The 27,371-nt window shown below is 43.7% G+C and overlaps 1 protein-coding gene across 1 annotated transcript in view; it reads left to right on the top strand.

Moving 5' to 3' along the window:
• LOC310764420 (piezo-type mechanosensitive ion channel component 2-like) overlaps window positions 1-27,371 on the top strand; it is a 66,816-nt gene that overhangs the window by 10,534 nt on the left and 28,911 nt on the right. The window contains exons 6-27 of the mRNA XM_083618259.1: window positions 1,033-1,225; window positions 1,735-1,948; window positions 3,757-3,919; window positions 4,523-4,637; window positions 5,203-5,336; window positions 6,216-6,479; window positions 7,797-7,911; window positions 8,290-8,471; window positions 9,890-10,038; window positions 11,857-12,024; window positions 13,119-13,160; window positions 15,065-15,097; window positions 16,569-16,672; window positions 17,007-17,170; window positions 18,094-18,270; window positions 18,820-18,966; window positions 19,244-19,444; window positions 22,541-22,745; window positions 22,968-23,069; window positions 24,062-24,227; window positions 25,114-25,357; window positions 26,098-26,194. Of these exons, the coding sequence (XP_083474385.1) occupies window positions 1,033-1,225; window positions 1,735-1,948; window positions 3,757-3,919; window positions 4,523-4,637; window positions 5,203-5,336; window positions 6,216-6,479; window positions 7,797-7,911; window positions 8,290-8,471; window positions 9,890-10,038; window positions 11,857-12,024; window positions 13,119-13,160; window positions 15,065-15,097; window positions 16,569-16,672; window positions 17,007-17,170; window positions 18,094-18,270; window positions 18,820-18,966; window positions 19,244-19,444; window positions 22,541-22,745; window positions 22,968-23,069; window positions 24,062-24,227; window positions 25,114-25,357; window positions 26,098-26,194 (3,379 nt within the window). The remainder of the gene's footprint in view (window positions 1-1,032; window positions 1,226-1,734; window positions 1,949-3,756; window positions 3,920-4,522; window positions 4,638-5,202; window positions 5,337-6,215; window positions 6,480-7,796; window positions 7,912-8,289; window positions 8,472-9,889; window positions 10,039-11,856; window positions 12,025-13,118; window positions 13,161-15,064; window positions 15,098-16,568; window positions 16,673-17,006; window positions 17,171-18,093; window positions 18,271-18,819; window positions 18,967-19,243; window positions 19,445-22,540; window positions 22,746-22,967; window positions 23,070-24,061; window positions 24,228-25,113; window positions 25,358-26,097; window positions 26,195-27,371) is intronic.

Genomic DNA, 27,371 nt, shown 5'->3' with positions numbered 1-27,371 from the left:
TTAGAAGATTCAGGGCAGACGAAAGACAGAACTTCTTCACGCAGCACATGGTAAATTTGCTCTCACCTGATATAGGGATGGCCACAAGTTTGGCGGGCTTTAGAAAGAGGATTAGGCAAAATATATGGAGGATAATGTTTTTGATGGAGCTGCCTACACTGTCAGAAGCTGAACATTTCTGCATAACAGTTGCTGGGAATCAGAGCTGTCACAAATCCTCTTGCATGCGTCAGGTTCTCCACTGTGAGAACAGGATGCTAGACTAGGTGGGCCTTTGGTCTGCTCCAGCAGGACTATGTTATTAGATTATAGTACATTTCCTCTCCTCACACTACCTGTTTCTGGATCACATCGGCTGCTGGATGTATTGAAACAAAGGGATTGTTACTAGGACAGGACATAGGAGGGTGTCTCCCACATATGGTGGGAGAACAGGATGCTAGATAGATCCGCAGGGATCTTCTTAAGCTCCCGAGTTGTGATGTGTGCTTTCCTTTACCCCTCTCAGCAGGGACAACCAGCTGGAATGCATTAATCTTGCACGATGAGCCGCAGACTAAGAAATATTTAATGATGGATTATTTGCACCGACTTCCAGGCTTTGTATTCTGAGCTTTCATATCTTTGTCTTCAGCGAGGTTGCTCATTCATTAGGCTGAAGCGTGACATAAACCGGGTTGCAAAAGACTCAGGATGAGCTTATCTCTCTTCTAGCAATCGCCTTCATCTATTTAGGGACATCGAACACTTTGGCAGTTTGAAGAACAACCATGATAACTAGGTGAAACGGCATTGTGGGCACACCATGCTTTTGTTCCAAGTGAAACGTCGAAGTGATTGCTAGAGTATCAGAACAGTCTCCATGCTGCAGGACAAAATACTTGCATTATGATGTCTCAGAACCAGAGACATTATTAAGGGGCAGTCAAGTGGGCCCAACTCCCAAAATTTTTGCTCTGGGCCCCACATCTCTACTGACTGAGCTATCCCAGCTATGAATTGATTCTTATTTCATTGTTTCTGGATCTGCAGGAATCTGAAGCAGAAACTGACAATACTGATGATGAGGAAATGGAAGGTTCACCTGGGCAGGATAATCTGGAGAACGGCCAACAAAGGTTCCTTCTGAAACTCACTTTGTTCCTAGCGGCCTTGAGGATCATTTGTGAAGGTCTATTCAGCAGTGCTGGGAAACTGGCCGTCGTGCTTCTGTTAGGCTTAGCAGGTAGAAATGTTCCGCACTATTTTACTGTGTGTTTCATGACTGACAGCTGAATGACTGAACTGGACTCTACTGAGGGGGGAGGGGAAGTAATGCAAGGTGATGTGTGTCAGTCTCCACCTGTGACATTTCCCTCTCTGATGGGCCATTCACATGTGCAAGTTGTCTCTCAAGAGTTCTCCAGTGCATGCATGCTCCTCTAGTAATATTCTCCGGTTTTTATCAACAAATGTTTAATATGTGAGAGGGACTGCAGCTTCCTGTTCTAAATTGTCGTAAGTCTGCCAGAGACAAAGGATGCATACATTTAAAGCATATGACTTCCCCTAAAGAATCCCAAGAACTATAGTTTACCCCTCATAGAACTGAAATTCCCTCCCACCCCTTAACAGATGACATTGCCCATGATTCTGTGGGAGAATTACATGCACTTTAAATGCATGCTGCATACGCAGCCAAACCCAGTTTTCCATGCATACCTGAAATTTTGCATTTCGTTTCTTTATCCATAGGCATCATCCTACCTTCGGCAACTTCTGCAGTTTATTTCCTCATCTTCCTAGGCCTGTGCTCCTGGTGGTCTTGCCATCGGCCAATCAGCCCAGTTGCCTTCAACAGTTTGTGTGTTTTGGTTGCAATATTCAGTGCAGGGCACCTAGGTGCTTTTTACCTGTACCAGCTACCGTACTTCCAGGACCTGGTTCCTCCTGAAGACATTTATGCCAGGTAAAAAGATCAAACTCACACGCTGAAGAAGATGGTATGTAAGAGAAAGCACAGCAGACCTTGGTTCCGGTTAAGAACTGAGGATTATATGTACTAGTGTTCCCTCCAGTTATAACCAATCAAAAAAATAAGAACCCTCCTGGATTAAACCGTCAAGTCCGGCATCATGTTGTCACAGGTGCTTATGGGAAACTCAGAAGCAGAACCTGAGCGCAACATCATTCTTCCTACTTGTACCTTTCAGAAACTAGTACACAGGGCCATGCTGCCTCTGACGAGGTAGATAGATCATAGGCTTATCCGCCATGATTCTCCTTCCCCCTGCAGTTCCCCACTCCCCACATTGTTCCGAAGGGTCCCCCAGCCCCCTGGAACAGATTAGGGGGCAGCTGCAAGGAAGAGGTGGAATCAGCATAGAATAGAATAGAATAGAATTTATTATTTATACCCCGCCCATCTGGCTGCGTTTCCCCGGCCACTCTTGGCGGCTTCCAACAAAGTATTAAAATACAGTGGTCTGTTAAACATTAAAAGCTTCCCTAAAGAGGGCTGCCTTCAGATGTCTTCTAAAAGTCTGATAGTTGTTCTTCTCTTTGACATCTGGTGGGAGGGCGTTCCACAGGGCGGGTGCCACTATCGAGAAGGCCCTCTGCCTGGTTTCCTGTAATTTGGCTTCTCACAGTGAGGGAACCACCAGAAGGCCCTCGGCGCTGGACCTCAGTGTCCGGGCAGAATGATGGGGGAGGAGACGCTCCTTCAGGTATACTGGACCAAGGCCGTTTAGGGCGTTAAAGGTCAGCATCAACACTTTGAATTGTGCTCAGAAACATAGTGGAAACCAGTGTAGGTCTTTCAAGACTGGTGTTATGTGGTCTCAGTGGCCGCTCCCAGTCACCAGTCTAGCTGCCGCATTCTGGATTAGTTGTAGTTTCTGGGTCACCTTCAAAGGTAGCCCCACATAGAGCGCATTGCAGTAGTCCAAGCGGGAGATAACTAGAGCATGCACCACTCTGGCAAGACAGTTTGCGGGCAGATAGGGTCTCAGCCTGCATACCAGATGGAGCTGGTAAACAGCTGTCCTGGATACAGCATAAATAATTTCCCTCCCTATTTTGCTGGTGGAAGCCTCCCTCTGCTTGATCAAAGTGCCTTTCAATTTGATCAGATCCTGCCATTCAAGCAGCAATGGCAGCAGTTCCTGCACCCTCCCTGTGGAACGCCCGCCCATCAGATGTTAAGGAAGTGAACAACTATCTGATTTTTAGAAAACATCTGAAGGCAGCCCTGCATCGGGAGGTGTTTAATGTTTGAGGTTTTACTATGTTTTTATATGTACTGTAAGCTGCACAGAGTGGCTGGGGAAATCCAGCCAGATGGGTGGGGTACAAATATATTATTATTATTATTATTATTATTATTATTATTATTTCCAATGAAATTAAAGTTCTGCTTGGGGCCTTGATCTATATGATGCCCCATTCACACAAGCGATGCTGCACTTTTTCGGTGATGATCAGGGGTGCCAACTTAAATAAAATATGGGGGGGGGCAGGTCCAGGCAAGCCATGCCCCGTATAATCAATCTCATGACACGGAGCACACACAACATTTTAATGGCAATGCCCATCAACTTTGGGGGGGGGCTGCCACCCTCAAATATTTTATTGGGGGGGCCGAAGGGACCTCGGCCCCTAGGAGTTGGCGACTACAGGTAAATTAGTCTTTCTTTGGCATTATTGTTTTTCTTCTCCTGTTTCCACAAAGATCAAGTAGCAGCAACCTCTTCACCATTTTCTCCATTTCTCTAGGGTCCTGGGCTTAGTGCCACTTATTAAGACAAACATCACTGTGCCCTGGAAGCTCCAGGTTCATCCCCAGCTCAGCTGGCCAGTGGCTCTGAATCCTCTTGCGCTCCTTGTCCTCTATTACACTCTGGTCATGATGCTCCAGCGATGGGCTCTGCCTCCTAAGGTATGGGATAGAGTCAAATACGACATGCATTGCCAGCTGTATCTCTCGAGGTCTGGAATGCCTGTCTGTTTTCTGATTGGATTTTGGCTGTATATTGTTGCTTTTGTTGGATGGACCAGTTTTTCTCCAGCCCATGTCAATTTCACATGTATTTAATCGTGACTCAATTCCATCCCATTTTGGGAGGTGGATTTAGGGAAGCACGACCAGTTTGGTTGCACTGGGTGCAGAACCTCGGGGACGCCTCAGGGAGTTGCTACTATTTAGAATGGAGCGTGAGAGGGTGCTGAACTTTAGCATCACACTGGGTGCCGCTGAAATGTGAGACCCCAAAGTCCACCACTGCCATTTCCACATTAATATGTGTGTCTGCACTTGTGTGTGTGGCTATGGGGGCCATCGTGTAGAGATCCAGCACTACTGTCCCACTGGTCCCTGATATGACAAAATGTGATGCATTTCCTGTTCAAAGTAAGTGGTACCTCTGGAAATTCTCCCCACTTGGGATTATGGTATTCATGCAACTTTGAGACCGGACTTTGTGAAACCTCTGTTGTACAAAATCAAAATTTTCAACCTTTTTTTTTCTTTCCCCCTGCTCAGGAGGTTTATGTGACAAATGGAAGCTTTCAGAGTACTCTCCTTTTGCAGTGTCAAAGTCATCGTAGCTGTGATGTGAATGCCTACATCAATGAAGGACACAACCTTTCCTTCTCAGGTATATTTTCCTGTGCGATGGCTCCTTTGTAAGGCTTTATTCAATGTATGGTCATTTTTGCACCCTTGGGGCATTGCAGTTTGCCAAGATTTCAGTTGATGAAAGATATGGAATTCTTCTGTGATTTTAAATGTGTAAAATGCTTTAATCCTTGTTGTAAACCACCTTGGTAGGCATATTGACTGAAGTACATTACAGAAGCCTAATTGCTCTTACTCTTCTTAAATTTTCATCTTTGCTTTTCTCTTATTCTTCTTTCTAAGAACAACAAACAACAACAACTCTTTGTTATTATCAAGGAATGCAGTTATAACCTAGAATCTCAGGCTTCCCCTTGATGTTATTTTAGCCATTGCATTTTTCAAAATCGCATTTTCCAAGGGAAAAGGATCATGGTGCTGTATGGGTCATTTATAGGGGGAAATGGGCAGGTAAGAGAGAGGTGTGCTTAAATATAACACGGCAAAGTCTCCAAAACTTTATTAACTGAAGCCAGACACTGGTGTGTGTGTTGTTGTTGTTTTGGTTACTTTACCCTTTGCTAAAATTTTTGCATTTCTTGCAGATGAGACATGCTCTGAAAATGCATCAGAAACTGATGGTGAACAGGGCACTGAAGAAAATAGGCCTAGTACCTTTTTAGCATTGGCACAATTCCTTATGAATCAGAGCTACATCACTGCATTGATTGTCATGATGGTAAGATACAGACTGAAATAAAACCTCCTTCTGTGTGCATGGAAAGATGGAGGTTAGTCCCACATTATCACTTTTTAAAAAAAGGATTTGTGGTGCTACGGTGAGAGAGCACTTTAATCTAACTCTGCAAACCTAAATTTCCAATATGCGCTTGAATCTGTCCTGGAAAGTACTGTAGTCTGAAGGCACCCTTAGTCAAAGACATGTATGTAGCAATTTCAGAGTTATAGCTGCACATAACTTCAGATATCAATATTAACATGCAAGTAAGGTAAAGGTAAAGTAAGGTAAAGGCAAGTAAGGTAAAGATAAAGGGACCCCTGACCATTAGGTCCAGTCGTGACCGAGTCTGGGGTTGCGGCGCTCATCTCGCTTTATTGGCTGAGGGAGCCGGCGTACAGGTCATGTGGCCAGCATGACTAAGACGCTTCTGGTGAACCAGAGGAGTGCACGGAAACGCCGTTTACCTTCCCGCCGGAGCGGTACCTATTTATCTACTTGCACTTTGACGTGCTTTCGAACTGCTAGGTTGGCAGGAGCAGGGACCGAGCAACGGGAGATCACCCCGTGGCGGGGATTCGAGCTGCCAACCTTCTGATCGGCAAGTCCTAGGCTCTGTGGTTTAACCCACAGCGCCACCCGCATCCCTTAACATGCAAGTATGTACAGCTAATTTTTATTTATTAGGGTACAGGGTCCCTGGCCCTGATCTAGATAGTTTAGAAGAAGTGTGCCTTAATTTAGACTTCTTCTACAGTTTTAGGAGTCCATATTTGTTCAGTTGTGGATTACATGATGTTTGGGACTGCAGTGTTACCCAAAATATATGTCTCTCTGTGTGCATCCATCTGTCTGTCTATTTTATGTATGCATTTCCAGGTTTGGAGCATCACTTATGTCAGCTGGCTGACTTTTGTTCTGCTGATTTGGTCTTGTGTCATTTGGATGTTGCGCAACCGTCGCCTCTACGCCTTGAGGAGCTCGCCTTTCCTTGTTGCCTATGGAAATGTCTTGGTGGTCCTCAATTTCTTTGCAGGCCTGCATGTTTCCCAGGAGGAACTGTTTCCTGGAGTTTCAGCCTCGTTGCTCGTGGACTTGGATTTGAAGCCTTATTCACTGCCCTGTGTCCATCTAGGAGTCAAGGTGAGCTTCCTTCAGTTCTGGGTTCTACTTTCAGGCTGCGATCCTAAGCACATGTACCAGGCAATAAGTCAGGACCGGGATAAGATGGAGATAGTAGCCAGGTTTCTGCAACACACCATGAGGATCCGTGAATGTTATGCAACATTAACTTAACTGTTAGATGCAGATTTTGCTGAGCGATTTTATTGTACTGAACCTTATTGGAATCTTGCCTATATGCCAAAAAAAGATTTGAGAATTGAATTGCATGAGGATGTAGCTGCTTTTGTGGGACTTTGGAAAGTTGTGCAGATCGTTGCTGATCTATTCATTAATTAATGTACACTGGTTGCGATCCTATTGCCTATTGGCAAAACCTATTTGGTGTTTCGCAACTTTCCGACTAGTTGCAGGACCTTAGCCAGACCTAGCAGAGTACACGCAGAATCCACGGAAGCAATTGGCGACTTGGCTGCAGACAGGATAGATGAAGCAGAAACCAGGAACTTGTAGTTAGGTGTTTATTATATATAGTGGACTATTTACAGGAACAGAACATGGATCTTTTGCTGGCTCTCTCTGACACGACTCACAACTCCTACACTGACACACAGAACTCTGAACACGAACACTGAACTAACACATTCCAGTTAGTAGCCCATTAATTATCACTCCCTTGAGAGAGCTTGACCAATCAGGGAGCGGTCTCCATGTCTCTGTTATCACCAGGCAGACTTACTCCTTCAGATTGCCTTCTGGCTGTCTGCCAAACCTTAACTGACTCTGTGCGAGTAGCTGCACGTACACAGTTTCCCAACACCTCGGTTTAAGAACAGTCCTGTTTACGAACTATTCAGTTTACAAACTCCGCAAAACCGGAAGTAGTGTCCTGGTTTGCGAACTTTACCTTGGTCTAAGAACCGAATCCGAACGGTGGAAGGGCACCAGCAGTGGAAGGCCTCATTAGGCAAAGCACACCTCGGTTTAAGAACGGTTTCGGTTTAAGAACAGACATCTGGAACGGATTAAATTTGTAAACTGAGGTACCACTGTATACAGTATGCCTGTTATACTGAGCGGTTTACAAGCCCGCTCACCCTTTTGCGTGTGGCGGCATTGCAGGACGGAGGACGATGACACAAGTGTTAAAATGTAAACATCCATAATTGAAGTAGGCAATAAAGCAATCCCATTGACAGCATTAAAATAGGAACATCCACGATAAAACTATGCAATAAAATAATTCCATTAAGCTGCCTAGAGTTGGCTCAGTTGTGTGGGGTGGTGTTGGTGGTGGTGGTTGTTGTTATTAAAATGTCTATGTGATTTCTATTGCAGATTTTATATCTGTTTACCTTCTGGCTGTTGCTAAAGCAGTGGATGATGCAGAAGCAAAGGCAGAGAAAACAGGAGGAAGAATCACTCAAGGGAGTGAGAGTAGATGGGGCGGCCGGTAAGAAGATTTAATACTTAGTAAAGTTAGCCCTGAACTACTACTGTTATTAATATGTATTTTTAAAGGTGGGTTTTACCATCTGTATTCAGTCCAGGAGCAACCCCAGGAAAATTAGTTCAGAAGAGCAAATGGGCGGCAAAGACGATTAATAAGGAAGCAAGGGTTTTGTCTGCTTCTAAGCACTGAGCAATTCCTGACACCATGTTTGTTGAGCATTTCTCTTGAGTTGCAACCTTGAAGGTGACAGGCAAGCATAATAAGTGAGAAAGAAAAACGGTTTTTTGAGGGAGAGGAGTAGTTTTATTTTAGAGCATACTTGTGAACGATTCGGCGATATTGATGACGCTTCCGAATGATTCTCCTCCTCTCTTGCAGAAACGGACAATCCGCAAAACATTCTTTTGGGCATCCTTGGTTCTGCGCTGCAGGGGATGCTTGTAAAATACTGGATTTACATCTGCTCTGTCATGTTCTTTATCGTCAGCTTCAATGGCAAAGTAGCCCTGTACAAAATTCTTTACATTGTGCTTTTTCTGCTTTGTGTGGCTTTGTACCAGGTAAGCAAACCTGGAAATCGGAGGCATTTGCACTCCTGCTTTTTCCTATTAGAAAACTGCAGCAGCGGTTTATGAGCTCTTTGTCACCTGTCAGCTGTCAGTTTAGTTAGTTTAGGCTATTTGCGGAATACAGTGCTTCACAGAACTTGAAGCAGGAGTAGGGAGCCTTTTCCAGCATGGAGTCTGCATGCACTTGTGGGCAACCTTCTGGGGCTGGACTAGATGACCCCCAGGGTCCCTTCCAACTATAAATCTATGAACTCTCTCTCTGAACAGTGTAAACATAGTTCCAATAAGGATGCAGACTGCGATAAAGATACCCACTTTCTTTCTTTCTTTCTTTCTTTCTTTCTTTCTTTCTTTCTTTCTTTCTTTCTTTATGATTTTCAATTTTGTACATTTCAATAATAGTACAATCATTTTAACATTTCAAAATTTGACTTCCTTCCCCTCTTTCTGCGGTTCCTGAAATTCATTTTTTATATTTTCTGCATATTCCAAATTAACTTAACTTACTCATTTATTCATCTACTTTATATATTTAAAGTAGATGAATAAATGAGTAAGTTAAGTTAATTTGGAATATGCAGAAAATATAAAACTGCAGGTTATTAAAATAATCCTGCAGGGTACAATAATCCTGCCAATATTCTTATCTGTTTACAGTTTATTTGTAAATATTAAATAAACCATTTCCATTATTTTATAAAAAGTTTGTTATCTTGTTTTCTTACTTTTCCAGTAAGTTCCGCCATTTCTGCATATTCCTTTCTTCTTTCCATTTTTGGGCAAGTAACATTCTTGCCACTGTACATGAATAAATTTCTATATAGTTTGGGTAGTTCTGTCCCTATAATTCACACACACACACACATACAGTGGTACCTCGGGTTACAGATGTTTCAGGTTACAGACTCCGCTAACCCAGAAACAGTACCTCGGGTTAAAAACTTTGCTTCAGGATGAGAACAGAAATCGTGCGGTGGCAGCAGGAGGCCCTATTAGCTAAAGTAGTGTCTTAGGTTAAGAACAGTTTCAGGTTAAGAACGGACCTCTGGAATGAATTAAGTTCTTAACCCGAGGTACCACTATATATATATATATATATATATATATATATATATATATATGCATTATTCTAAACATCTTTTTCAATTCATTATATATCATTTCCCAGTAAGCTTTAACCTTACTACAAGACCACTAGAAGATACCCACTTTCATCCATTTGGCCCAGATTATTATGATGTTTTCATTACTTTCTGTGGTTTGTTTTCAGAATGGGGCGGAGGAACACCGAGTGCTTTGCAGTTCAGGTTGACTTGCCCAGCCCACACCTGTTATACAAATGCATTTCTAAAATGCCCACCATACTGTGTTCAGAACCAGTACTAAGGTATATGGAAATGTGGTTTCAGGTTCATTATGAGATGTGGAGAAGAATCCTGAAGAGTTTCTGGCTCACCACTGTTTTTTATTCCATGGTGGTGCTCATTGCTATCTATGCCTATCAATTTGAGATGGTGTCAGCGTTTTTCCTAAACACCTTGGCGATATCAGAGGAGAGGTAAGGGCTTTGTTTCATTTATTTACTGTGGTCTCCATGGCTGACTGGGGATTTGAAGCTGGGTTTCCAAGTCTTTTGTTTCTGACACGGTAACAGCATCACCACACTGGCTCTCATTTAAAATATTCAAATCCAAATTTTACCTTGAAATTCGTTATAGCATCTCTGGTCTATTGCGCAATAGTAAAAAATAATAATTAAAAATGTAGATTTTTGCTGCTGTTGAATTAAGTTAGCCCTGCCCGCTTGCTGTGACTCTGATGTTCTTCCCTGGCTTATCTGCCTAAAGAGCTCTCTTTCTGGCTCTTTATAAGAGGGTTAATTCTGCCCCCTGTTGGCTGAACCTGTCTCTTTCTCAGGAGGAAGGATTTGGGCAACCAAATTGGGTCATTTTGGTGCTACCTCTGCAACAGGAACTAATCAGCACAGATGGTTGTCTGTGTGTGAGAGAGAGGGGCTTAAAATACCAGGAAACACACACAAAAATTTCCTGCAGAGACCTGGGATTGTAAGCTGTGCAATTTGAACACAATTTTCAGAATTTGCCATATCAAACATTATTTATCTGTGGAGTACCAGAGCACTAGAACTATTCCTAATGAAAAGGGGTGGGGGAACCCCTCACATCTAAACCAGTGATTATTGTATGCTGGGGAAATGAAAGAACAGGGACTGAATTATTATTATTAATGATTATATCAGTTATTTAATTTATTAGTGGCTTGCTATGCAACTGTGTCTCTAAGCAACTTACAAAACTTTGAAACGTAAAGCACGACGTAGAACTGAAAAGGAAAGAAAAAAGAACAATGCTTTGCAATATCCATAAAACAGACCCAATAAAACAGCTGCAAAACCATATCGTCCAGTGTATCATCATAAACTGTCAAATGCCTTGCAGAAGAAATACGTTTTTACCTGGAACCAAAAGGATGACAATGGTGGCACTAGGTGGACCTCACTGGAATGATTGGGTAGCTTGAGTAGGGAAAATGCTGAAAGAAATGGAAACAGGAGCAGAAATTGCTGATGTTCACTTATTCATTCCATGTCCAGAATGGAAATCAATCCAGGGAATGCAATTATTATTCACTGTTGTTGCTAATTTTATTCTGCAAGCGCTACATAAGTGATGTCAATTCCCCCTCCCTGCACTGCATTTCACTCGCATTGAAACAAACAGCCCCAGCATTGATGGTCTGGGGTAAGGTAATGACAAAGGGACGCGGGTGGCACTGTGGGTTAAACCACAGAGCCTAGGGCTTGCCGATCAGAAGATTGGCGGTTCGAATCCACGCGACGGGGTGAGCTCCCATTGCTCGGTCCCTGCTCCTGCCAACCTAGCAGTTCGAAAGCATGTCAAAGTGCAAGTAGATAAATTGGTACTGCTCCGGCGGGAAGGTAAACGGCGTTTCTGTGCGCTGCTCTGGTTCGCCAGAAGTGGCTTATTCATGCTGGCCACATGACCCGGAAGCTGTATGCCAGCTCCCTCGGCCAATAAAGTGAGATGAGCGACGCAACCCCAGAGTCGGTCATAACTGGACCTAATGGTGAGGGGTCCCTTTACCTTTACCTTTAAGGTAATGATACTGCAATTAATTGCAAAATTTGATTACGTAAAATTCCACCTCAGCAAGCGGTGAGACAAATAACATAGTTTTTGTCAGAAGCCAAATTGCAGCAGAACAGAAACAGCATCGCATGGAACAAACACAGGGCAGAATCGAAGTCATTGCCTTCTTAACACTGAGAACCTATTATGTGAATTACCTCCCAGTGGGTTGTGATGGGTGGATCTCTCTCCTTTCCCCTTGACAGATTAAAAGACCTGGGTCTTGAGCGGTTCAGCACTATAGAGCTGTTTGCAAGGATTCTGCTCCCTGGTGCTTTCCTTCTGGCTTGCATCTTGCAGCTTCATTACTTCCACGAAGACTTCCTGAAGGCCACTGATCTGGCTAATATTTGCATCAGGCCACTTTTCGGAAGGTGCTATGCATGATCCATGAGTTCATGTTCTACAATGACAGATAATTGTGCATTTGTGTGTGTGATAGTGTGATTGTGCAGCTTACATTTGGAAATGTGTGTGTGTGTGTGTGTGTGTGTGTGTGTGTGTGTGTGAAATATACTCGGAGTCGAGTGTGGATTTCATGCTCTTTATTCAGCTCATAGTAGTGAGGAATGGAAGTTTCCCCAAAATATCTGCTTTATATACATTATTTACACAATGGGCCACACGTGATTGGCTGATTCTGGGATTCTCCTGTAGGCCAATCAGGTTGTGGATTCCCTTCCATCTGGAGCTGGATTGGGTGGACCAATCAGACTATTTTATTGTATTTTTGGTTTTTATGGAAGCCGCCCAGAGTGGCTGGGGAGGCCCAGCCAGATGGGCGGGGTATAAATAATAAATTATTATTATTATTATTATTCTGAATCCTATTGTTCTAGGACCAATCAGACTGCTGCATTCTGAATCCTATTGTTCTAGGACCAATCAGACTGCTGCATTCTGAATCCTATTGTTCTAGGACCAATCAGACTGCTGCATTCTGAATCATATTGTTCTAGGACCAATCAGACTGCTGCCTTTTGGATCCTATTCAACTCAGTACATAACAGTGTGTGTGTCCCATCCACCACCAAGGAACATGTAGGTGACATCCGCACCAGATATTTAAAGCACATGGCTTTTCCCCAGAGACTCTTGGGAACTGTAGTTTAACCCTACAGAGCTACAGCCCTCAGTACCCTTAACGAACTACAGTTCCCATGATTCTTTGGGAGAAGTCACGTGCTTTTAGTGTGCATTGAATGTGATTTAAATGACCACGAGAAGCAATAATTCCACTCTATTTTGTGCTGGCCAGAGCACATCTGGAGTACTATGTCCAGCATCTTATTTTGTTTTTAATTCATTGTCACGGCACTTAGGTAAAGTAGAGGTCTAATATTCCTATGATACTGATGGTGAGACCGAGAATGTTTTTTGTTTAAAAAGCAAAATACTCTTCAGTTGTGTAGTGCTAGCCTGCAGCAGCTGGAGTGAAGTATTGAGGTTATGTTCTGTTTCTCCCCAGTGACAGCAACACTGAGACACATGTGCATTTCCTGGCTAATATGTGAGTTGGCTTTCTCTCGTTAATCGTTTTAATGCTTTCCCTTGTAATCTGCTTCATATGTCTAATATAAAGGGGGGCAGGGTGAAGCTGAATACAACAAGGAGATTTAAGAACATCAAACAGTGGACGGCTGAAATTTTGTATGTAAGGGGGCAATTATGAGGAAGGAAAGAGCAGAAAACAGAGGAAAAATCTGAATGAAATAACTAAGATTTCTAATTTCCCATCTCCTTAAATTTTGGCAAACATCAGCTGTGGGGGAGCCCCAGTACAGATCAGGACTGGGGCACCAAGAAGGCTCACTGGCCCTCAGTGAAAATCCCCTCCCCTAACGCTATTTGCTCCATTAGGGAAAACCTAAGTGTGATCTGGTGTGATTTCTCAATTGATCCAGGTTAGGATTCCGTTTCCCCAAACCACTACAGTGGTACCTCAGGTTACAAACGCTTCAGATTACATACACTTCAGGTTACAGACTCCGCTAACCCAGAAATAGTGTTTCAGGTTAAGAACTTTGCTTCAGGATGAGAACAGAAATCGTGCTCCAGCGGCGCAGCTGCAGCAGGAGGCCCCATTAGCTAAAGTGGTGCTTCAGGTTAAGAACAGTTTCAGGTTAAGTACGGACCTCCAGAACGAGTTAGGTACTTAAGCCGGGATACCACTGTACTATTTTGAAGAATTTCTTCCATGAGTCTTCTGCCCCAACACTTATTCTGTGATAACTGCCTGTTATCCCATTATAGGCTGGGTGGGTGAAATCACATAGCACTCAGCTACGCAGCTGCAAATAAAACGTTTTAGGTGTGTTGTAAAGTGCATTTGTACAAATGTGACATAAGATGCCGATGGTGAGCTATGGCAAATTCAATATATTTTTCAAAAGCGTTTTCACAACGTTTTTAATACGTGTCTAGATTCCACCATAGTCTCACTGTCAGCCACCCAGGTAGATATGCTGGCAAATGCCAGTCCCAGGAGAATTCTAGTCTACTTGAACAGCCTGCAGTTTGCTCATCGTTTTCACAAAGCCAAGACATTGCAAAGCCTATAGACCGGAAATTATTTACCACTTGGAAAATTAGAAAGGAAAACATTGCACAAAGTTCCTGAGAATCTTTTTGGCTGTATTGATTGGAAAATGTTTCCTGGAGCAATCCAGCCAGGATGATGCTCTTAGGTTGTCTTGGGACTGCCAGCGATGCTCCTACTTTTATTTGTTGACCAAACTGGCTGGGCCTGATGGGAACATTTTCATTCATAAGTAGGAAGCAGCTGGGCTGGCCCTATATAAGATGACAGCAGATACCCTTCTCCCTACCCAAGGCAGGTGAAGTTGTTGTTTCTTTAAAAAAGAAATACAGTGGTACCTCAGTTTAGTACTTAATTCGTTCCGGATGTCTGTGCTTAACCTGAAACTGTTCTTAACCTGAAGCACCACTTTAGCTAATGGGGCCTCCCGCTGCCGCTGCGCTGCTGCTGCACCATTCCTGTTCTCATCCTGAGGCAAAGTTCTTAACCCGAGGTAATATTTCTGGGTTAGCGGAGTCTGTAACTTGAAGCGTGTGTAACCTGAAGCGTATGTAACCCGAGGTACCACTGTATAATAGTTTAGTATTATCATTGTACAAAACAGGAATGCTCACAAATAATTTTATAAGATTACAATAAATTAAAAACACCACATAGTTGTGCACTGGCTTAATATTTATCGTTCCAAAACTGAAGAGGAGGAATTCAAGACTGCACTCTTCCAGTTGTTCCTTCTGCATGAGCATTTCAGCCCTGCCAGATGGAGTCTGTGCACTGTTCTGTGGGTTCTTCTGACTCCCCGCCCATCCAGTTTCAAGTCTTTGGGGTTTATAATGCAATTCTTGATACTGTGTTTTTGTCCCCCATATTTTCAGGCTTAAGGAACACATCCTGAAGCTGCAAAGTAGGTAAGCTTGAAAAGAGGGAGGTGGTAAATAGAAACATATTTGAGTTTGTTTGACCTTCTAAGTCTTTTTTGTTGTTGTTAATAATAATAATATTTTTTATTAGGAATTTCAACATAACAAATTTATCAAAGACATATCATCCTCATTTTATCCCTCCCCCCTCCCCAAAAAGGAAAAACCCACCCAACTTCCCTCAGCTCCTCTCTCTGGTTTTTCAGCACATGTTATTCTCTGCCTGTTATAAAGTTGTAAATATCCTTAATTTATCTATCTATATATTACCAGTAAAAAAATTGTGTATGTTTATTCAAGACCTGCCAAGGAGTCCAGTTCATTTTGTTGTTTCTTTAAATACTTTGTAAAGAGTTCCCATTCTTCTTTAAAATCACAGTTGTCCTTATCACGTAGTTTGTGTGTCAATTTCACCAATTGCGCATAGTCCATCAATTTCTCTTGCCACAGTTCTTTAGTCGGGATTTCTTCATTCTTCCATCCTTGTGCTATTAAGACTCTTGCCGCCATTGTCGCATACATGAAGATGTTTTTCAATTTCCTTGGCAGGTCTTTTCCTACAATCCCTAGCAAAAAAGCTTCAGGTTTTTTTTTACAAATGTTAATTGGAACATTTTCTTCAACTCATTATATATCATGACCTTCTAAGTCTTTTGATGCAGAGAAGATCATGACAAGTTGCCTGAATCCCATAAAGGAGTTGGAATGTGAATTGAGAGCATATACTGGATCAACATTTGCACAGATAAACACAGGCCTCCTTGCACTAGGCTTTCAGGGGTTTAGACTGAGCAGAGGCACGCCTCCACTCAACTCTCCTGACTAAGTGGGTCTCCTACCGGCTGTGGTAACTTATCCCTTCCTCCATCCCCCTACTGAATGTGAGCAGGACTGAGCTAGACTAGGATCTGCTGGATTCCAATCCAGCCTCGCAGCAGCAGGCCCAGTCTGGACCCAATTTCTATGGCATTCTGGAGCTGGCACCAGAATTGAACCCAATTGTCCTGCCCCCCTTGGCTGCCACCACGACTGGACTGTGAATGCAACAGTGTCACCACCACTCCACAAAGCCCCATGGATGGGTGGTGTTAGGATTGCAACCTTACTAAGAGGATTTTAGTCTATCTGCACTGAAGGGGTACACATTGTAAGGCATATTCATGTGCACACCCCCATTTTTTGCACAATCAGCAGTGCATTAACGCATTCTTCATGCATAACTGGAGCTGGACTGGAGCAACTGTAGTTAGGCTGGCATCCTCAGGTATAGCCATACATCAAGCTTGCGTAAATTATGACCAGGTCATACAAAGTTTGCCAGACATATTTTGGCTCATCATGTTGGGTGAACCAGACCAGTGTGCTGCTAAAATCTAGGCCTACTCAATAACAGAAGCAAAGCCACGCTGGTCATGCAATAACGGTGGCTTTTTGCTGGCTTTTTGTGTGTTTTCCACAGACTGGCTGCTGAACAGCTACAAGATGACACTGAAGATGGACTGGAGAAGCCTGAGAACTCAGCAGTAGGTGAAAACATGGGGAAGTGCCACCAGGCGAAACTGGGTAATGATGAACAGCTAGCTCCTGTGCTAAAAGTATAACTAAGCATGGAAACAAGCCCACCATTTTGGTTTATGCTAGTAAATAGAGCCTGCTTCTTGCAAGCATAGATGCGCTCCAGGTTGCTCCTCTGCCAGTCCTTGTATTGTTAAAGCGGAACTGAGAGCATCACCTTCACCAGATTAAACTCATTATGGGAAGCCATAGCAGCAGATCTGCCTTATTGCCGATTGTCATGCTCTTCCTTCATCCCTCCTCTTTGCAAATCACACTTTGCTTCTCCGTCTATTGTTTTGCATTATTTGAAAAGTTATCCCTCCCACTCCTGTTTCCTTAGTGGAAAAGATGAGCAAATGGACAGAAGTGATTGACAGTGTGGTGCCTCATCTCCTGAAGCTCCTGGCAACGATTCGAGCAATGCAGGCGTTCGCTTGGCGATTTCTGGAGCTCCACATCCTGAAGATTCTGTCCACTTGGATTATCTGGATCACTGTACACGAGGTCAGCTAATAACTATCATGCTTGACTCAAAGCCTGCAGGGAGACCCAGAAAGCAGAGTGAAAATCCAGGCAAGGAGGTCTGGACCATGGACAGCTCTGAATGGAGTTGGAACAAGCTCCTGAGCTTGGACCCAAGAGCAGCAGGCAAGGATGTTGCTCCAGCAAAGGTCTGGAGCCAACTGAAATTTAATTAATCTGCAAACAGATCAGGTTTTTAGCTCCTCTGCTGGAGAAACCTTTATCACGCAAGAGGGTGATGCTTGATTCTTCAGGTGCTGACTTTGCAGAGCTAGTGGTCCTGAAGCCATGGAGCCGGTAGCAGTACTGGTGTCAAGGGTCTTTGTTTCCTGCCAGTGGGTCCACGCAGTCCTGGCCTTGCCACCAAACTGCCCTGTCCCAATGCCATCCAGGTGATTTGCAGTGATGCCTGTTTTGGGAGGGCAGCTTCAAGGCTGTGCCATATGACACAGGACTTCCTAATTTGAAGGTATATATCTGTACCAAGGAATGGACAGGCCCATCAAAGTTTGGTCCATCCCAGTACTTCATGGGAATGGGACTAAGTCTGCCCCAACCCCTTTCCATGCAGATTCTTTGAAATCTGTGTGAAAACACACAGATCTTTTTAAAAGTACTTGCGAGTTGGTGCAAGCGTTCAGAGGCAGCTCTGAAACGCATGTGCATGACTGTGGATTGTGAAGTAGACCCACAATCTGATCTGGGTCATGATCCACCCAGATCAAATCATCTGAGCCTACTTTGGAATCTGAATTTGGTGTCCCTGTCCATACGTGACCTTACTGGTCCTTGTTCAGGCAAAATGTTAGCACCCACTTCTTCCATAACTGCAATGTATTAAAATGTTTAATGCAAAGTGACTCCAGTCGTTGTTGTTTCTGTTGGTGTTTGATGTTGGTTCACAGGTGTCTTTGATGAACTACCCTTTCTTCATCCTCTGGGCATTTGCCCTTCCATATTCCAAGCTGTGCCCACACGCCTCCAGGATCTGTACGTTTTGGTCCTGCGTGATGGTCTTCTGTAAAATGGTATACCAGCTGAAATTTGTCAAGCCTCTGACATATTCTTCAAACTGCACACAGGTCTGCTTGCTAATGTACCAAGGACCCAAACTTCTGAAGAATTTTCTGTGCTTGCTTGTGATTTCCTTAGAGCAGGGCTGGGGAATCTCCAACTCATGGCCAAACTTAGCCTGCCTGAGGGTCCAGTTTGGCTCGCAAGGCCATTCCCCACTCAGCTGCCCATCAGCTGATGTCACTTAGATAGGGCTGCCATACGGCCAGATTTTCCCAGACATTACTGGGATTTCAAAGGTAGAATTGATATCTGGGGGGAATTTCTGAAAGGCGGTGCTTTGTCCTGGATCTTAGGCAAGTCAATAAAATAAATCGCATTTTTGGGGGGCGTTTTGGTGAAAAAACCCCATAAACTTTCGGGGTTCCTGACATGTCCTGGTTTTTGTGTGTAAAAATGGTGGCAAATTGGCAAAATGGGGGTTTGTGCTGGTGGGTTCTAAAAGAAAGCTCAACAATCTTGGGGTCTTCCTAAAAAGTTCAGCATCTTTCGGGGTGTCCTGGTTTTTACTCTTTGAAATATGGCAGCCCTACGCTTAGAAATGCTTGTCTCCTCAGGGGCTTCATTCAAATATGACTTATTATCACTACACCAACATGGATGAATTACTGGAAAAGTCATTGTTGTACAAGGCCCCTGTTGACCCAGCGCATTGGTTTGGCGGGCTATTGAAGTGCAGTGACAATGTTCTCCCATGTCTCAAGGTATGAATCTTGTTTAAACACTTGTGTTAGGGTAAGTAAACACTTAGATATTACAGTCATTTCAAAAACACTTGATTATGTGCGAGTCATACATACAAAGGCCGGCCCTGCTACTGGGTAGAGTGGATATTTGTCCAGACCCTTGGTTTGTGTCAGCCACCAACCAACTCACATTCAGTGTGGTATAAGGAATAATCTAGCTGTGGGTGGGGCAGGCATTGTTCCTGTTGTTTCCTGGGCATTCTTGTGAAGCGTTCTTCTTTCTTTCATTTTGTAGAATCACCTCACCATCCTGGTTCTTATGGCTCTAGAGGCCACAGTGCATCGCCACCAGCTTTTTTACCGAATTCAGAACCAGCTGGTGCCGCCTCCCACGGGAAGTGTTTTTTATGACGTGGCCTGGGAGAATCTGGATGATGGGCTCCTGAGTTGCATCAAATATTTTGCCAATTACAGTTTCTACAAGTTTGGACTAGAGGTAAAAAATGATTCGCGAGAGAGGAGCTGGGTAGGGAGGCTGGAGGTCAAAGAGGCTTGGTTTAGAGAGGGACACATTTCAGTGCGACATCTGAGAGCCAAGCAGGGCAAAACTTTTCCTGGAGCTAGTCCACATTGCCTGATATGTACCCAGTTTCATGAACGGGGAGAGAAAGCAGTTTGTGTCGCCCACATGCAAATGAAGGAAGTCTCGTGAGAACTGGACAGTGCAAATGGTGAACTGGCAGCCACGGCTATCACCACAGAGGCACTTTTACTTAATACACACCTGCACAGATATATTTAGCAGTGTGAACTGGCCCACAGACCAGGTGTTTCTGTATAAGCCTCCCCCACGCCCCCGGTAGTACAGATGCCATTGGCTCACTCCTTTTTATATTTCTTTCACACACACAAATGTCATTTACTGCCTTAAAGAGTATTTTTCATAATTGCAGTCAAGGAAAGAAAGCACTCGTCTATTCTTGAGAAGTGAGGTGATGTTCCTCTGAAGCTGTTGCTTTCATCCTGCTCCCACCTTCCTTTTGGAAAAATGTGATTTGTTATTTTAAAATAAATTTGAAGTCACCCTTCCACTACAGGTTCAGCAGAATCAAACCAGGGTCAAACTATATAGCACTGTCAACTCATGTGATCCAAAAGTGTGGTTCTTGATGTGGTTGGTAATGATATGGAATCCTCCCTCCTTGCCTGCCCAATTTTCAGCCGTTATTGGTTTGGAAAATATGCCTTTCCTTCCTTCCTTCCTTCCTTCCTTCCTTCCTTCCTTCCTTCCTTCCTCCCTTCCTCCCTTCCTCCCTTCCTCCCCCCCACCCTTACACAATCTCTTCCCACCTTGGATCAAATCTATGCTTCCAGGTGTCATAAGAAAGCTGCAGAGATAGCGTAGGATAGTGCGCACCCCGGAAATGATCTCTTTCTGCTTCTGCCTTCTGGAAGAAGGTACAGGGTTATAAAGACTAGGACTAGCTGCCTGAGAAACAGTTTTTATCCAAATGCGATTTTGGTTTTAAACGCAGTGTAAGGTAGTCTCTGTGGGAGTATATTGTATTTCATTATGGGGTATCAGAGTTTTTAGTGGGGTAACCAGGCTAGGATAGCTGGGATAGCAGGCTTGTTGGTTTTTGAGTGTCTGATGTAGATTTTTTCAGTTTCGTTGTTCTGTATGGGACAATGACAGTAAAGATTATTGTATCGTATTGTAAAAATAAATCTACTTGAGAACTTCCTCAACTTTTAAACTTTTCTTTTTTTTTTTTAAGAAGAAATAGCAACACATTAAAAGCAGCTGTGAAAGGTTGGTTGCTTCCCTTCCTTAAGCAGCTCCAAGAGCAGCACTTCCTGGCTTTGCAGAAGGGAAGGGCACCACAACTAAACATCTGCCAGGTAGTGCTTTAAGAGAAAGATCAATGACCCCTGAAAATTCACCAGAGGTGTGGCCTGGCTGGGATGAGCTGATTACTACTGTGCAAGCTCCTAGGCCTCATTAGCGCCCCCCCCTTAAGTCAGTTTATTGTACATAAGCAGCAGAAGTCAATACACACACCACTGCATGCCGTTTAGATTCCTGCGCCATTTTGTTGTGCCGATCCCCTTCTTTGCCACCCTCACTTTCCATTAAGAATGAAACAAGAGCCTTCCTGAATGAGGCCCAAGGCTCATCTGTCCCAGTATCCCGTTCTCACGGTGGCCAACCAGTTGGCTATGGCAAGCTTGCAGTCAGAACCTGAGTGCAACATCGCTCTCGCCACACTTGTGATTCCCAACAACGGACATTTGGATACATACAGCATCTTACATCAGACATCTTTCATAGCCATCCTGGTTGGTTAGAGATTAAAACACTAACCCAGACCTTAGGATGCAATTACTCCCTCCCCCGGGTGCATTTTTTTCTGCAGAAATTATACCAGACTACACTATTGTTGGGACGCGGGTGGTGCTGTGGTCTAAACCACAGAGCCTAGGGCTTGCTGATCAGAAGGCTGGCGGTTCGAATCCCTGCGACGGGGTGAGCTCCTGTTGCTTGGTCCCTGCTCCTGCCAACCTAGCAGTTTGAAAGCACGTCAAAGTGCAAGTAGATAAATAGGTATCGCTCCAGCGGGAAGGTAAACGGCATTTCCATGGGCTGCTCTGGTTCGCCAGAAGCGGCTTAGTCATGCTGGCCACATGACCCAGAAGCTGTACACTGGCTCCCTTGGCAAGTAAAGCAAGAGGAGCGTCGCAACCTCAGAGTCGTCCGCGACCGGACCTAATGGTCAGGGGTCCCTTTACCTTTAACTTTACACTATTGTTACCAGCAGAGTTATAAATGACGCCCCTGAATTTCAGACCCTCCAAGTGTCCCTGTTTTCCAGGGACAGTCCTGGGTTTACAGAAGCCATCCTGGTTTCTGATTTGATGCCAGAATGTCCCATTTTCCTTTAGGACGTACCTATTTTCATTGGAGAAATGTTGGAAAATATGGTAGGATGTCCCTGTTTTCATTGGAGAAATGTGAAAGTTGTAGAACTTCCAAGCCAAGGAGATAAGTAACTGTTTATATATATTCGAATCTGCTCAGAGGGCTAGGGAAACCCAGTCGTATGGTCGGGGTAATAATAATAATAATAATAATAATAATAATAATAATAATGGCATAGATAAATATGTTGATATGCATAGATTAAATATGTAAAGATGAACCAATTAAAAGTAAGACTAACAATGGATAGATAACAAACAGGATAATGTCACAATGTAAAATATATGTTAATTCATAAGAAGTCGAGTTGTGGTAGTGGGAAGTCACATGGGTGTATTTTATTGTCTTTATTATTTCAATGTACACAGGGTTTGCCTCTGTTGATTTGTAATTGCAAAATAGGTATTCTTTTGTGATCAACAAACAGACTAAAATAAATAAATAAATAAATAAATAAATAAATAAAGGAATAGGATGTCCTTATTTTCATTGAAGAAATGTTGGAGAGTATGGAATTTCAGCTTGCCAATTACAGTTTCCTTTCTGAGCACAGGAAGCACATGAAAAACACCTGGGGTGCTCCTGAATACGCCCCCCCTTCTGCTCTTTCAGATCTGCTTTGTGGTTGCCATCAATGTGATTAGGCAGCGTATGGACTTCTATGCCCTCATCCATGCCAGCTGGCTGATTTACCTGTTGAGCCGCCGGCGGAGGAAAGCCATGGCTGAAGCCTGGCCCAAGTACTGCTGCTTCCTCGCCAGCATCGCAGCCTTCCAGTATCTCCTCTGCATTGGTCTCCCACCCGCTTTATGCCAAGGTACACGCAGAACGGTGTGTTCTATCAGGTAGCAGGGCAAGTACGTTTGGAGCGGGGGTGTGTCGTCTAATTTAGGATGAGCAAAAGGGCGACTATGCCGTCTGCTGGATAGCCAAAGTTTTGCCTCTTGGCAGTTCCCTGTGAATCAAATGTGCCCAGACAGTAAGCTCGGAAATTAGTTTAAGATGCTTTGTGTAATGCAGATAATCTCTTTACTGGCAGATTATCCGTGGAGAACCTCTCACTGGCTGCTCCATTCAAATCTGATTAAGTGGCTGTATCTGCCCGATTTTGCCAAGAGGCCGGATGCTAGTTTTCTCCTTTGTAAGTATAATCTGTAAAGTCATGGGACACCTGCTTAACAGGCGTTAATAGCTGTTTCTTCCAGAGGAGGAAACATCTAAATTGTGACATGATATAGTTTGTCAGGTAACATGGGAAAACTTGAAAAGCCGGGTGGGTTAACAGCAAACTGGGACACGGGTGGCGTTGTGGGTTAAACCACAGAGCCTAGGACTTGCTGATCAGAAGGTTGGTGGTTCGAATCCCCGCGACGGGGTAAGCTCCCATTGTTTGGTCCCAGCTCCTGCCAACCTAGCAGTTCGAAAGCACATCAAAGTGCAAATAGATAAATAGGTACCACTCCAGTGGGAAGGTAAACAGCATTTCCATGCGCTGCTCTGGTTCACCAGAAGCGGCTTAGTCATGCTGGCCACATGACCCAGAAGCTGTATGCCGGCTCCCTCAGCCAATAAAGTGAGATGAGCGCCGCAACCCTAGAGTTGGCCACGACTGGACCTAATGGTCAGGGGTCCCTTTACCCTTTACCTTATATACTGAGCTGGCCCATTGGTTCATGTTGTCAAATGTGGCCCTCCAAAGTTCTGTGTGTGGCCCTTGGGACTCTCTCCACACCACACTCTCACCTCAGCCACACTTCCTCTTTCCAGACCTTTTGGGTGTTTTTGCCTGCTTGTCCTTGAACTCTGATAATGTCCTTTTGCTTGCCCAGATGTAGGACAGAGATGGGTGTTTGTGTGGAGAAACCAGCTTACTCCACAAAGCCTATGAAGTGGTCCATAAATTTGTTTAATACTGCCGCTGCTACTGCTACCGTTTGCTCTGTCGTCCAAACCTGCGCGATGGTTTGTTTCAAACAAACCATGAGCAGTAAGCCAAAAATAAGCCAAGAACAAACCTTGGTTGCTCTACCTTCTTTTAAACATTTTTTTAAAATGCTTACAATTAAAAAGCAGGGAGAAAATATTCCAAATAAATCAAATCTCTTTCCTCGCCTCCTTTCTCCCCCCTTGCAGATGACTTCCTGCTTCTGCTCGCCGCCTCTCTCCAGTGGCAGGTGTTTGAAGATGAGAATAAGCTGGTTGTGAGGATGCAGGCAGGAGACAATGTAGAGATCAGCCACAGCCTCGACCCAGCTGGGCTAAGCGAGTACAGTCTGGTACCAAACTTTATCCACTGCAGGCAAGAAACTGTATTTGGGGCCTAGGAGTTTGTGTGCTCTCTCTCTCTCTCTCTCTCTCTCTCTCTCTCTCTCTCTCTCTCTCTGTGTGTGTGTGTGTGTGTGAGAGAGAGAGAGAGAGAGAGAGATTGCTCCATAAAGAAAATAATAATAATAATTTATTATTTATACCCCGCCCATCTGGTTGAGTTTCCCCAGCCACTCTGTGTTAAAAACAGTACAGCATTAAATATTAAAAACTTCCCTGAACAGGGCTGCCTTCAGATGACATTTAAAGTTAAGATAGCTGCTTATTTCCTTCACATCTGAAGGGAGGGTGTTCCACAGGGTGGGTGCCACTACCAACTTGTCCATTAGGAGAAGTCAAAGTGACACTTGTGTGAAGATATGAGAGCCACGTAACAGAAATGCTTGCTCATGATAACATAGCCCCCTCCAGACTGGTAGCTTTCCCCCAGGTATATTATGCAACATATCACTGATGCAATAATAGTGTGTTAGTGTGGATTTATACTGGACCATCGATCCGCTCTGAAATAATGACCATCTGGATGTGCAGGCTGGTCCATTAGGACAAGTGGATCTCTGCTCTCCAAGCTCCTAATTACTTACAACCAGTCCAGAAGGTGGCACTGGCTGTCAGCTTCCTGAGTGTCGCCCTTGCAAAATTCAGTAGGGAGCAGGATGGGGGCAAAACAAGAAGAGTTAGTTGGCTCCACCTACCATTGGTTCTGGCTTCACCTACCATTAGCTCTGGCTCCCCCTAGTGGTAGCCTCCCTACCTTCTACCCTATCAGCTCCATTGAGCGCCAACCAATTGGGCACCTGGAAATGCCCCCGTGTCACAGCTATGCCATTTGTGATTTGTTCATCTCTTGTTTCCTTCAGGTCTTACCTGGATTTGGTGAAAGTGATTTTGTTCAGATACCACTTTTGGTTTGTCCTTTGCCTGATTTTTATGACCGGGACAACAAGGATCAACATCTTCTGTGTGGGCTACCTCCTGGCCTGTTTCTACTTCATGCGTTTTGGGCAAAGCCTCCAGCTGAAGCCAGTCAAAGACATACTCAGACTGTGGGACTATCTGATTGCATACACAGCTTTGGTTATAGCCGCGAAGAACCTCCTTGCCGTATGTATTTGTCAAGCTAGCAGAGGTTGAGCAAAATTATCACCTTACTCGTAATCATTGTCCCATAATGGACTGTGATCTCGGTTGCTCCAGTAAGCCACCTCAGGGATAGGTACAAGTGCAATTGCATGTTTATTTAGATGTGGAAATAATGCACAAGGATGACCCTAGAATAGAATCATAGAGTTGGAAGAGACCACAAGGGCCATCGAGTCCAACCCCCTGCCAAGCGGGAAACACCATCAGAGCACTCCTGACATATGGTTGTCAAGCCTCTGCTTAAAGATCTCCAAAGAAGGAGACTCCACCACACTCCTTGGCAGCAAATTCCACTGTCGAACAGCTCTTACTGTCAGGAAGTTCTTCCTAATGTTTAGGTGGAATCTTCTTTCTTGTAGTTTGGATCCATTGCTCTGTGTCCGCTTCTCTGGAGCAGCAGAAAACAACCTTTCTCCCTCCTCTATGTGACATCCTTTTATATATTTGAACATGGCTACCCTTGTTTAACCTGAGATGTTGCTCATACTATCTTTTATTGTTTGATGCTTTGGTGTGTTCTTTTATACTTCATTGAAGTTGTCCAGAGTGGCTGGGGCAACCCAGCCAGATTGGAGGGTTACAAGAAATAAATCATCAACATCATCTCATTGTATTGGTTTGAAAGGGCCAGTCTGGAGCTTAGAGGAATGTATTAGAGTCCCCCTGAACTGTCATCTTTTCCCCCTCCTCTTTGCCCACAGATTGGAGCATGTGCGTACCTTAGTAAATTACAAACAAGCCATTGTTGGTTAATTCAGACCTTTGGTATGTTCTGCACAATACCAGGATATGACGTAGGTAAGTAGGATGTGGAAAGAGAGATCCTCTGGCATTTCAACTTACATCAAACACTTTTGATGGGAAACACAGTTTTCTTCTACCTTTTTTGTAAAAAAAACCAACCTTATTTCTCTCTCTCTCTCTCTCTCTCTCTCACACACACACACACACACACTTTATAGATTTTAACATAGACCATAAATTACTTTATCCATTGACTTCCCGTCCTCCCCTTTCACAGTTTCCATATTTATCCTTGAATGCTGCATATTTCACATATATTATTCAATACATCCATTTTAACCTATTTATCTTAATCACTAATGCTGTTGCTCAATATTTCAAGTCCTCATGTTTTCATCTTGCTGTAGTAGCTCTTCAAATACTCAATAAAGCACCTCTGGCCCTCAGTGAATTTTTTGTCATTTTGGTCTCTAATCTTTGCTATTAATCTTGCCAGTTCGGCATACTCCATCATTTTTAAAAGCCATTCTTCCTTTGTTGGAACCACTTCTTTCCATCTTTAGGCATAAAGTATCAGTGCTGCTGTCATTATATACAGTGGTACCTTGGTTTAAGAACAGTCCTGTTTATGAACTATTCGGTTTACGAACTCCGCAAAACCGGAAGTAGTGTCCCAGTTTGCGAACTTTACCTCGGTCTAAGAACGGAATCCCAACGGTGGAAGGGCACAGGCGGTGGGAGGCGTCATTAGGGAAAGCATGGCTCGGTTTACGAATGGTTTCGGTTTAAGAACGGACTTCTGGAACGGATTAAGTTCATAAACCGAGGTACCTCTGTACATAAATAAATTAACCAACTCTTTTGGTACATCATTAAATATAATTCCTAAAAATAAAAGCTTTGGGTTTCTTGGGAATCATCAACTTGAACATCTTTTAAATCTCATCATATATCATTTCCCAATAGTCCTTAGCTTTTTTGCAAGTCCACCACATATGGAAAAACGTTCCTTCTGTCATTTTGCACTTCCAACACAGACTTAGTTTTGTACATTTTGGCTAACTTATTTGGTGTTAAATACCATCTACTGTATAAATCATCTTCATATAGTTTTCTCTTAAAGTGTAACAAGCTGTCCATTTTAGATTACTCCTCCACAACTTGTCCCATGAAGACAGTTATGTATTATGTCCCTCATTTCTTGTCTGATTTCTCCTACTTTTTCTGTCAT

The sequence above is a fragment of the Podarcis filfolensis genome (assembly GCF_964270895.1).
Source record: "Podarcis filfolensis genome assembly, chromosome: 6".
NCBI lineage: Eukaryota > Metazoa > Chordata > Lepidosauria > Squamata > Lacertidae > Podarcis > Podarcis filfolensis.
Note: the sequence above shows the minus strand (reverse complement) of the source record. Positions and strands in the feature narration are given on the sequence as shown.